At 47.0% G+C, this 12,219-nt stretch overlaps 1 protein-coding gene across 2 annotated transcripts in view; it reads left to right on the top strand.

Moving 5' to 3' along the window:
- Positions 1-12,219, top strand: part of CCBE1 (collagen and calcium binding EGF domains 1) — a gene marked incomplete at its 5' end in the record, with an annotated part of 147,949 nt that overhangs the window by 124,446 nt on the left and 11,284 nt on the right. For both annotated transcript variants that reach the window (XM_082242122.1, XM_082242123.1), the window contains 3 exons: positions 4,485-4,619; positions 6,548-6,685; positions 11,681-11,784. In XM_082242122.1, the coding sequence (XP_082098248.1) occupies positions 4,485-4,619; positions 6,548-6,685; positions 11,681-11,784 (377 nt within the window). The remainder of the gene's footprint in view (positions 1-4,484; positions 4,620-6,547; positions 6,686-11,680; positions 11,785-12,219) is intronic.

Below are 12,219 nucleotides of genomic sequence, written 5' to 3'. Positions count from 1 at the left end.
GAGGCCATAGAAAGCAGCACAGCAACACCCTATCTCCTCCTAGCTGCCCTGTAGTATCACACAAACCATAGCATGATTGTGCCCTATGATTCCTTGTCACCACTAGCAACAGCCAGGGAATTGGAGGTGAGGCAGGGAAACTTGCAGAACATTAAGCATCTTCAGGCAGTCTTCCTGAATGCCTAAAGGGGCAAGTGGGAATGCACTCCACCTGGCTACCCCCTCACTGGTATCTGCACCACCCACAACACCACCCCCATATCAGTTCCACACCTGACCTTCATGTGGGTCTGAAGAGGGAATTTCCATGGCCTTGGAATCCTGCCCTCAGTCTGGAACCCTGCATGGTTAAGGGGTGGCCCATCAAGTCCAGCATCCTGTTCGCACAGCGGCCAACCGAAAGCAGGACCTGAATGCAACAGCACTCTGCTCATCTGTGACTGCCTCTGACAATGGAACCCTGGAGAGCCACTGCCTCCTGAAATCTACTCTCAAAACCCCAAAGAGCTGTTGCCAGTCAATGTAGAAAATATTGAGCCAGAAGGACCATTAGTTTGGCAGGCTATAAAGCACCTTCCTTTGTTCCAACAGTGTGTCTCCCCTCTTTCAGCTGATCCTACCTATCTCCAGTTGCATCTTTTGTTGTTGTTCAGTCATGTCCGACTCTTCGTGACCCCATGGACCAGAGCACGCCAGGCACTCCTGTCTTCCACTGCCTCCCGCAGCTTGGTCATGTTGGTAGCTTCGAGAACACTGCCCAACCATCTCGTCCTCTGTAATAATAATATTAATAATAATAATTTATTATTTATACCCCGCCCATCTGGCTGGGCCTCCCCAGCCACTCTGGGCGGCTTCCATAAAAACCAAAAATACAATAAAATATCAAACGTTAAAAACTTCCCTGAACAGGGCTGCCTTAAGATGTCTCCTGAATGTCAACTAGTTGTTTATCGCTTTGACATCTGCTGGAAGGGCGTTCCACAGGGCGGGCGCCACTACCGAAAAGGCCCTCTGCCTGGTTCCCTGTAGCTTTGCTTCTCGCAATGAGGGAACCGCCAGAAGGCCCTCGGCCGTGGACCTCAGCGTCCGGGCAGAATGATGGGGGTGGAGACGCTCCTTCAGGTATACTGGACCGAGGCCGTTTAAGGCTTTAAAGGTCAGCACCAACACTTTGAATTGTGCTCGGAAACGTACTGGGAGCCAATGCAGATCTTTCAAGACCGGTGTTATATGGTCTCAGCAGCCGTCCCCAGTCACCAGTCTAGCTGCCGCATTCTGGATTAGTTGTAGTTTCCGAGTCACCTTCAAAGGTAGCCCCATGTAGAGTGCATTGCAGTAGTCCAAGCGGGAGATAACGAGAGCATGCACCACTCTGCCGAGGCAGTCCGCAGGCAGATAGGGTCTCAGCCTATGTACCAGATGGAGCTGGTAAACAGCTGCCCTGGACACAGATCTGACCTGTGCCTCCATGGACAGCTGTGAGTCCAAAATGACTCCCAGGCTGCGCACCTGGTCCTTCAGGGGCACAGTTACCCCATTCAGGACCAGGGAATCCTCCACACCTGCCCGCCTCCTGTCCCCCAAAAACAGTACTTCTGTCTTGTCAGGATTCAACCTCAATCTGTTAGCCGCCATCCATCCTCCAACCGCCTCCAGACACTCACACAGGACCTTCACCGCCTTCACTGGTTCTGATTTGAAAGAGAGGTAGAGCTGGGTATCATCCGCATACTGATGAACACCCAGCCCAAACCTCCTGATGATCTCTCCCAGCGGCCGCATGTAAATGTTGAAAAGCATGGGGGAGAGGACAGAACCCTGAGGCACCCCACAAGTGAGAGCCCAGGGGTCTGAACACTCATCCCCCACCACCACTTTCTGAACACGGCCCAGGAGGAAGGAGCGGAACCACTGTATAACAGTGCCCCCAGCTCCCAGCCCCTCAAGACGGTCCAGAAGGATGCTATGGTCGATGGTATCAAACGCCGCTGAGAGATCCAGCAGAACTAGGAAACAGCTCTCACCTTTGTTCCTAGCCCGCCGGAGATCATCAACCAGTGTGACCAAGGCAGTTTCAGTCCCATGATGAGGCCTGAATCCCGACTGGAAGGGATCCAAATGGTCCGCTTCTTCCAGGCATGCCTGGAGTTGTTCGGCAACCGCTCGCTCAATCACCTTGCCCAGGAATGGAAGATTTGAGACTGGGCGATAGTTGGCCATCGTGGCCGCATCTAAAGATGGTTTTTTAAGAAGCGGTTTAATAACCACCTATTTCAGCGTGTCTGGGAAGGCTCCCTCACGGAGGGAAGCATTCACCACCCCACGAAGCCCATCGCCCAGTCCTTCCTGGCTAGCTTTTATAAGCCAGGATGGGCAAGGATCCAGGAGACAGGTGGTTGGTTTCACTCGTCCAAGCAGCCTGTCCACATCCTCGGAGGTAACAGATTGGAATTGATCCCACTCAACTTGACTAGACAGAACTCTAGCACTCTCCCGCCCCGGCCCTGCTCCCACGGTGGAGTCTACTTCTTCCCGAATCTGAGCGATTTTATCTGCAAAAAACTTTGCAAAATCATTGCAGGAGAACATGTGGCCTGTACTGGGCCCCGATGTTGCAGGTGGTTCCGCTAAATTGTGAACCACCTGAAAAAGTCTCCTGCTGCTGTTTTCTGCAGATGCAATAGAGGCGGTGAAGAAATTCTTCTTCGCCGTCGCTATCGCCACTTGGTAGGCTCGACGTTGAGCTCTAACCTGTGTCCGGTCAGATTCGGAATGAGTTATCCGCCACCGGCGCTCTAGCCGTCTCAACGATTGTTTCATTGCCCTCAGATCCGTGGAAAACCACGGGGCTGTCTGGGCTCCATGCAATCGGAGAGGGCGCTTCGGAGCCAAACAGTCAATAGCCCTGGTTAACTCCACATTCCAGCGGGCCACCAGGGAATCAGCTGAAAGGCCATCAACATGGGATAAAGCATCCCTCTGGAAACCATTTGGATCCATTAAGTGGCGGGGGCGGACCATCCGAATTGGTCCCACCTCCCTGCAGAGGGGATGGGTCGCAGAGAAGTCCAGTTGCACCAGGAAGTGATCTGACCATGGCACTTCTTTCGTTTCGCTTTTACTTAGTGTCAGATCACCAATATCCATAGAGGTAAACACCAGGTCCAAGGCATGTCCACGGCTATGGGTTGGGCCAGACTTATTCAGGGACAGCCCCATGGAGGCCATGTTTTCCACGAAGTCCCGAGCGGCCCCTTGTAAGGTCGTGTCGGCATGGATGTTAAAATCCCCTAGGACGACCAAGCTAGGTGTCTCCAGGAGAACATCCGCCACAACCTGAAGCAGCTCGGGCAGGGAATCCTTGGTGCAGTGGGGAGGTCGGTACACCAAAAGGAATCCTGTACTGCCCCTATTGCCCAACTTCCAGAACATGCACTCAGAAAACTGGGTCTTCCCAATAGGACGCCTGGTGCAAACTAATGACTTCCTAAAAATCACTGCAACCCCCCCTCCCCGCCCACATGACCTGGGTTGCTGTGTCGTCAACAGGCTCATCTCAGCTATCTGCCAATCTCCCATTCCCACCACCCTTCTGAGTAATACCCCTCCCCACCTTCTCACTATATAGAAGGATCTGGCAACTTCTGTTTCAGTGTATCTGAAGAAGTGTGCATGCACACGAAAGCTCATACCAAGAACTAGCTTAGTTGGTCTTTAAGGTGCTACTGGAAGGAATTTTTTTATTTTGACTATGGCAGACCAACACGGCTACCTATCTGTATAGGTATACAGATAGGTAGCCGTGTTGGTCTGCCATAGTCAAAATAAAAAAATTCCTTTGCCAACAAGGTGATGTCTCTGCTTTTTAAGATGCTGTCTAGGTTTGTCATTGCTTTTCTCCCAAGAAGCAGGCGTCTTTTAATTTTGTGACTTCTGTCACCAACTGCAGTGATCATGGAGCCCAAGAAAGTAAAATCTCTCACTGCCTCCATTTCTTCCCCTTCTATTTGGCAGGAGGTGGTTGTCCTTGTATTCTGTAATCCACTAAATTTGGTTCTGGAAATAGCATTGTAGAGGTGTACAGTGCATTCACTAAACTGTATGCAGCTTCTCCACAGCCCAACAGTTACAATCATCTATGGTTCTTAGCTTAGTATATTTCTTTTAGCCACCTTTTATTCACAGAGAATTTTCTTGAGAGTCCCCCCCCCAAAAAAAAAATATCCTGAAGGTGATGGAAGAAAAATAACAACACTGTGTAATTACATTTATCTTATTTTTCTTCCAGAGGTATCTGCTTCTTTGCCTGTTCTTTTGTCACACATAGCAATACAGTGTAAATAAAAATTTGAGGTCTACGTTTTCTTGATTAGTAACGGGAGTACAACTACATTGGTAACTGAAGGACAAACACTAATTTCCCAAATTACTTTTGCAGTGTTGTACAGCTGCTAATAACAAGCACATTTCTCTCTCGTTAGATTATGACGTCTGCGCAGAAGCTCCTTGTGAACAACAGTGCACAGACAACTTTGGACGAGTCTTATGCACATGCTACCCTGGTTATCGGTATGACCGCGAAAGGCACAAGAACAGAGAGAAACCCTATTGCTTAGGTGGGTGGAAAAGATTGCACCTGAAATCAATTCAAGGCTACTTGCCATAAATTCAAAGATATGGATATTAATGTGCTTCCAAAATTTGGTTAATTCAGATTATTATTGTTTATTGTTTTTTGATACATTTTTCATTTGCGTTTCTGATACATTTCAAAATGTAAACAAAAATAATGTGAAAAGAAAAGAATCTCTGGAATAATAAAAAGTAACAATTTTGAAATAACAAAAACAACAACCAGAAAACGTTCCTTAACCGACTTCCCATCCTCTCCTTCCATTGTTCCTTTTATCTCTTATTTTCCTCGCGTCTTCTTGGTTCGTGCTGTCTATCACAACTCCTTACATAAACTCTAGTTATTTCTTACACTGCTGAGAATCTTACCATCCTGCTAGGCTGATTGTCTGCTTATCATACTTTTTCATATATTCAATAAAGAATATCCTGTCCTCCTATATCTTTTATCATTTTGATTCCTTATTCTAGTGGTCATTCCTGTTAGCTCTTCATATGCTTACAGTTTAATGCACCATTCTTCTTTTATTGATACCTTATCTGTTTTCCATTTTTGTGCTAATAACACACATGCAGCAGTTGCCGCATATAGGAACAAAATTCTCTCCTTTTTTTTGTAACTTCTGTTGTTATTAGCCCCACAAAAATCTTCTGGATTTTTAGGAAAGGATTTTTAAAACATTTTTAAAAGTTAATTATAGGCCATTTCCTAATAGCTTTTAATTATGCTGCACGACCACCACATGTGATGAAAAGTTCCCTCTGCTACCTTGCATGTTCAACAATTGCCCTTTGTTGATTTTGGCATTTTTGCGAGTCTATTTTAACCCTGGATCCCAATAACTCATTTTCAAACTGCGAATTTTGTTCCGCAAATCCATATTTTTTAAACTAACTTAAATGTTGCATTCAAGTGATGGTAAAGATCTGTCACTTGATCTTTTATCTCTCTATACTCTTTCAATTTATATTCCTCCCTAGTGACAGTTAGCAAGTCTCTATGTGTACTCCAATTTTTCTGTATATGTGACAGCCACATTGGTGTTTTCCTTTCTAATAAGTTTTTGTATTTTTCTCATACCCTATACAGGTTTTTCCTAATTAAGTAGTTTGAGAAACTCTCATATATCTTGGCCTTCCCGTACCACAGGGACGCATGCCACCCAAATTTTAAGTCATGCCCTTCCAAGTCCAATAGGTATCTGTTCTTTAGTAAAATCCATTCTTTCCACCAACATAAACATGATGCGTCAAAATATAATTGTACGTCAGGCAGTACAAAACCACCTCTCTCTTTAGTGTAAATCACAATTTATGTTTTATCCTGGGTTTTCTCCCATGCTAAATAAACTTAGATAGATCTTTTTGCCATTCCTTAAAATTTCAGATGTCATTAACTATAGGTACAGTCTGAAATAGGAATAGCATCTTTGGGAGTATATTCGTTTTTATGACCGAAATTTTACCCAGCAATGACAATTGCATTCTACTCCAAATTTGCAGGTCTTTTTTATTTCTTCCCAAACCTTTACATAGTTAATTCAGATTAATTCAGATGCTGCCTCCACCAACACGGCCAACGATGAGGGATGATGAAAGTTCAGAGTCCAGCATTGATCTGGAGGACCACATGTTCTCCATCCCTGATCCAGAGGGCCACAGGTTCTTGTCTAACCTGGCTGTCACTATCTCTCTGCAACTTAGAGGTATTTCCCATCACCTGCTGTCTGAACCTTTGAACTGCAGATGATGGGGGTTGAGAGTTTGGAATCTGTTGCATGCAACACATAGTTCCACTGAGCAGTAGTCCCTCACTAATCGAGTGCATTTAATGCAACAGTTTTAGGAAACCTTTATTTCTGATAGTTCCCTCCCTTTTTTAAAACCCACTGCGGCATCCATCCCCTTTCAGATATCGATGAGTGTGCCACAAGCAGCGAGCCTCTCTGCCCCCACATCTGTGTCAATACCCTTGGCAGCTATCGGTGTGAATGTAACGAGGGATACATACGTGAAGATGATGGGAAAACATGCACCAAAGGAGAGAAAGGTATTACATTGCTGTTTCTTAAATTATTCTGGCGCAAAGGGATCCACTGTGCACTGATAAAATCAGTGAAAAGCTCCAAGCCTAAAGACCTGTGCTCAGAAGGAGGTGCTATTAAAATTGCATATTTTTGCCTCCAGATCAGTTGATTCAGAGGTCTTGCTATTATGTTCCGAGCTGGTTGTTCCAGCTCAGACTACATAGCTCTCAGCCATTCCTGGTGAAGCTGAGTTCCCAGAATGCATTGCTCTTCTGCATATGAAGCTGAAGTCATAGACAAGCTGAACTATTCTGCCTTGTGAAGTCAGCTGAAGCTATTTATGCCCCTGGTGTGTCAGCTATCATTACTGAAAACGTGGTCCTTTCTTGGCTGACTTCAGTTTCCCTTCCCCAGTAAGAAAACGAGACTAGCTAAACCTTGTTCTTGTCCAGCAAGTCACAAAAAAGCAGACAATCAGTTCCTTACAGACATTTTGAGGGTAGAGGATTCCCATAATGTTTGAATGTCTAAGATCCCAAAAGTACTCTTCTTGAGCCTCCTTTTTTTAATCCAGCTTTGCAAAACCGAGTGGCCAGGTGACAGAGTTTCTGCGCCTTTAACAGCTATGCAGAAGAAATATTTTAAGCAGGTATAATTCCAGTCCACCATACATGAAAACAGGATTTTCTCCCTCTGACTCTTAAGTCTACTGTTTGAAACAATCTGCTTTGGAATGCCATCTTGTGGCAGATAGAAGTTCATGCGCCATTGCCAGCCTACAAAAAACCCATTTGCATTGCAATAACCTTTCCAAAATAGCTGGCTTAAATTGCAGTGGAATTTAGGTCTTCAAGGCAGATCATCTGATAAATCCTTTCTTACAATGTTAATAATATACTGATTTTTTAAAATTAAAAACAACACAACACCAGTATCTCACCCAATCTCCAAAGATAACACACAGGATGGAGAAAATGAATTAGTGTGTGTTTGTTTTACAGCGCCAGAGGGATGAAAGCTGTCTGCTGCCCTTAGCCGTCTGTGAATTTGAGCTGCAGGTTTGAACATGGGGAGGGGCACCAAAGAAATGGACCATCTTTGTGACATGAAGATCCTATTGCATATTGTAGAGAGGGCATGGCGTAGCCACATAATCAAATGAAAACCAATGGCAGATAATACAAGACAGATGATAACATAAGCCTTGTGGGGTGGGGGGAATGCATGCAGGCACCCAGCATGGAAACAATGGGTAGAATTCAACTTTGTGCTCTTTGCATTGTTTCATCTGCTCAAGCGTTTCCATTTGCCAGCTGAATAGGTCTCCCCACTCCCACTCCCCCACCACCACGTGCTGTTTTGGGGGTTCTCTGGACCCCTCAGTGGCCCATTGTGGGGGTATGGGAGCACAAAATGGATGTCCTTGAGCAGGGGTTCTGCTGATGGGGCTGGCTAGGTGAATCCCACCTGAGAACTTCAAGCAAATGTACTGCCCCATCAAACAGTATTTTCTTAGGAACTGCTGCTGCTGCTGCTGGGCTCATTTTCTTATTGTCTAACTTCAGACAAGAAAGGACCACGTTTTCAGTAATGATAGCACACACACATAAGGTGTTTAGGTAGCTTCAGCCAGTGTGATGTAGTGGTTAAGAGCGGTAGATTCGTAATCTGGGGAACCGGGTTCGTGTCTCCGCTCCTCCACATGCGGCTGCTGGGTGACCTTGGGCTAGTCACACTTCTCTGAAGTCTCTCAGCCTCACTCACCTCACAGAGTGTTTGTTGTGGGGGAGGAAGGGAAAGGAGAATGTTAATCGCTTTGAGACTCCTTCAGGTAGTGCTAAAGCAGGATATCAAATCCTCTTCTTCACAAAGGAAGAATATTGTCTATGACATCAGCTTCATATGCGGAAGAGAAATGCATTCTGGGAGCCCGGTTTCGCTGTCAGTGAGGTGGCAAATAATTCAGAAGCCTCTCAGTCCTTCACACTTCTTCTGCAGAGTTTGGTACAGAACTTTGAGAGCCTCGGCTTTCGTTTCCAGTACTCAACACTATGGAAGTTTCCAGTACTCAGCACTGTGGAAGAAAGCATAGGAGCATTGACTTATTTCAGCCTCTCTCTGTCTGGAAAAAACAATTCCAATTTTTGGGGGGAGCAGAGTTTGCATTTGCATTATATCTGTTGTATGCTGAAGTTCGGTCCTCGTGCAGGAGATGGAAGAGCTTAGCAGGTGTGAAAAAGATGTGGTTTTGTATGACTAGGCCCTCATTAGTTCCTGCTGGGGGTCAGGCTCCACTTCTCCTGTGACTGTGTGACTCTTACTGGGTTCAGTGGTTTCATAGAATCATAGAATTTCCAGTTGGAAGGGACCCCGAGGGTCATCTAGTCCAACCCCTTGCAGTGCAGGAATCCTTCCCACAGCTTCTATGAGTACAAGAAGCAAATATTCATTGGGCCATGTTCTTGCTGGCTACAGTGTCCTACTTGCTAAGAACAGGAAGTAAGCCTCTCTCTTAAGGAATTGCCATTTGACTTACTCTGGTGTTGCTGCAAGTAGTCTCCCTTGGCAGATGAGGTGCCTCTCCCTTACTCTTAACTCCTTTGCCAAGGATGTGTTGTGGAAGATAAACTGATCCCTATGCCTGCAATCCGCCAGGTCACCCCTTGCAAGCTTTAGCCTTTGCTGCCGGGAACCAAGTGAAAACAGCCCTAAACATTTTGCTACTGGCCAGGAAGCTACAACTGCTTGATGGCCTCTGCCCTCCTTTATCTGATTCTCACCCTTTTGCAGACCGCATCCTTGGGTTATGACCTCAGCTGCTGCCAGTGCAAGTTGTGGGGCTTAACTGATGCCTTTGTAGGGTTCTGGTGAATGTCAGAGGCTGCCATGCCTTAAATTTCCAGCAGCTCCTGCGTGTCATTACGTCTTCTGCGCAAGCAGCACAGGGGGGGGTGCAAGTTAGTTCTGGGCCTCAGACCCTGGCAAGGGATTTCAATGTAGCCTCTATAAACAACACACAGTGGATGTGGAACTTGCAGCTTGTTGGGGGCAAACTATTGAGAAAGCCTCATAGAATCAGGTGGGTATGGGGAGGAGAACTTGTAGGTCATCCCTGTTGAATGCAGGACCTGCATAGAATCATAGAGTTGGAAGGGACCCTGCAGATCATGTAGTCCAACCCCCTGCAATGCAGGAATCTGCAGCAGCCCCATACAGGGATCAAACCTGCAACCTTGGTGTTATCAGCACCATGCTCTAACCAACTGAGCTATCCAGGCTGAGCAGGATGCAAATATGTAGCATCACTGGCAGGTGGTTGTCCCGCTTCTGTTAAAATACAGTCGTGCCTTGGACATCGAACAGAATCCATTCCGTAAGTCTGTTCGACTTCCAAAACGTTTCGAAACCAAAGCACGGGTTCCTGCAGCCGATCAGAAGCCGCAGAAGCCCACTTGGACATTCGGCTTCCAAAAGAATGTTTGAAAACCGGAACACTCACCTCCAGGTTTCGATCGTTCGGGAGCCAAGGTGTCCGAGATCCAAGGTACGACTATACCTCCAACAAAGGAGAGCCCCTCCCACCCTTGCCCCAATTTACCTCTAGCCTCAACCTGATTGGTGCTGATAATTGCGTGTCCGAGACCCCGAAACCATGCCCTCGTTGATGAATAAGATGCAAGGAGACAGATATTAAAGGTAAAGGTGCCCCTGCCTGTACGGGCCAGTCGTGTCCGACTCTAGGGTTGTGCGCTCATCTCACTCTATAGGCCGAGAGCCAGCGCTGTCCGCAGACACTTCCGGGTCACGTGGCCAGCGTGACGAAGCTGCACTGGAGAGCCAGCACCAGTGCCGCACATGGAAACGCCGTTTTCCTTCCCGCTAGTAAGCGGTCCCTATTTATCTACTTGCACCCGGGGGTGCTTTCGAACTGCTAGGTTGGCAGGCGCTGGGACCGAGCAACGGGAGCGCACCCCACCGTGGGGATTCGAGCCGCCGACCTGACAATCGGCAAGTCCTAGGCGCTGAGGTTTTACCCACAGCGCCACCCGCGTCCCTTGACAGATATTAGGTTAATGCTATTGGGCAAACTTAGGCCACAACTTTATTGGTTACAGAATATAAGTGGTATTGGCTTAGGCATTGGAACTGACCCGACTATATCTGACTCTTGCCCGTCACGCAGGGAGTCCTCCCACCCTTGCCTCAATTTACCTCTAGCCTCAACCTGATTGGTGCCGATAATAAGAATTAATAAGTACATTCAGTGCTTTTTCTGGGGGTACTCAAGGGTACTCAGCACCAGCACCATTTTTTCAAGAAGAAAAGCACTGAGTATATTGTGCCTTTCCTAAAGATTTAAAGCTCTGTAAAGAGCACCTTATTTTGATACTTCTTGCGTTCTCTTGTTATTCTCCGCATTTCAATGGCTCCAGCAATGTACCAGTAGATATTTCAGAGTTACTTTTTACTGCGATTGTGGCTCTGACCCTTTCTGCCATTAAGCGTCCCATTGCGCAGCAAACATAATCAGTGGTGATAAAGGCCGGCTTTGTGCAAATTGCAAGCAAAAGGTCTCGCTGCATGAGATATTGGCACAATTTACAGCATACAAAAATTGGCCCTTGAAGGGGGATTATAAATCACTGTGGGTCCTGTACAGTAAAGACTCAGATAAAAGTAGAGAGGTGAACACTCTCCCCCCCCCCCCAGTTATAAAAAGAGTTTTACAAAAGGGCATTAAGACCTGCTAACTGGAAACAGCTGCTGCTAAGACTGTTTGCAGCGAGCTTAGGCTGGATCTGTGCAGCCTTTCATGGTGATTCACAACTGGGAAAGGTTGTTAATACCAAGGGCACCTCTTCCTCTCACGGAATGGCCAGGAAGGAAAACTTCAAAGGCTCATCACCCCGGCACAGCTTTCTTTGGCATTTCTCTTCCCTGCTTTGTTTTCTTCCTCTTGGGGGGAAAAATGCATTGGAATATTTGCGCTCTCTCTCACTCTTTTCCCCTTTTTGCAGGGTTTTCTGAGAAGGCTGATAACGTGGTGAAACCAGGGGCCTGCTGTGCCTCTTGCAAAGAGTTCTATCAAATCAAGCAGACAGTGTTGCAACTGAAACAAAAGGTACAAGAGTCGGTGGCGCAGGCGGGGGGTGTGATCCAGCCCGGGTGTCATCACGGGGGGGGGTGACAAAATGACAAAAATATGAGTTTAATTTTTTTTAAAAAAATGGACTCACAAAATTTTTTAGTTCAGTCAACAAACGTAACAAAACGTGGCTGGCACTGGGTGCCACACCAAGGGGGCCGGCACTTACCGCAGGGCCTGCAGCGTGCCCAAGCCACGCGTCTCTCCTGGGAGTGACATGGTGGCTTGGGTGCTTGCAGGCTCCACACTGCCTAAAACAGCAGCGTGGGACTTGCATCTGCCCTCCACTGCCCTACAGCTGAGGGGGAGGCGGCGGATAGAATCCATACAGCACGCCCCACCCCCATGGCCGGCTCACCCTGTCCTTGGCTGCAGGACCAGGCACCCGAGCGGCAAGCTACACCGCTGACA

This window comes from Podarcis vaucheri (assembly GCF_965113315.1).
Source record: "Podarcis vaucheri genome assembly, chromosome: 11".
In the NCBI taxonomy this organism is placed as follows: domain Eukaryota; kingdom Metazoa; phylum Chordata; class Lepidosauria; order Squamata; family Lacertidae; genus Podarcis; species Podarcis vaucheri.
This window is presented reverse-complemented; position numbering and strand designations above follow the sequence as displayed.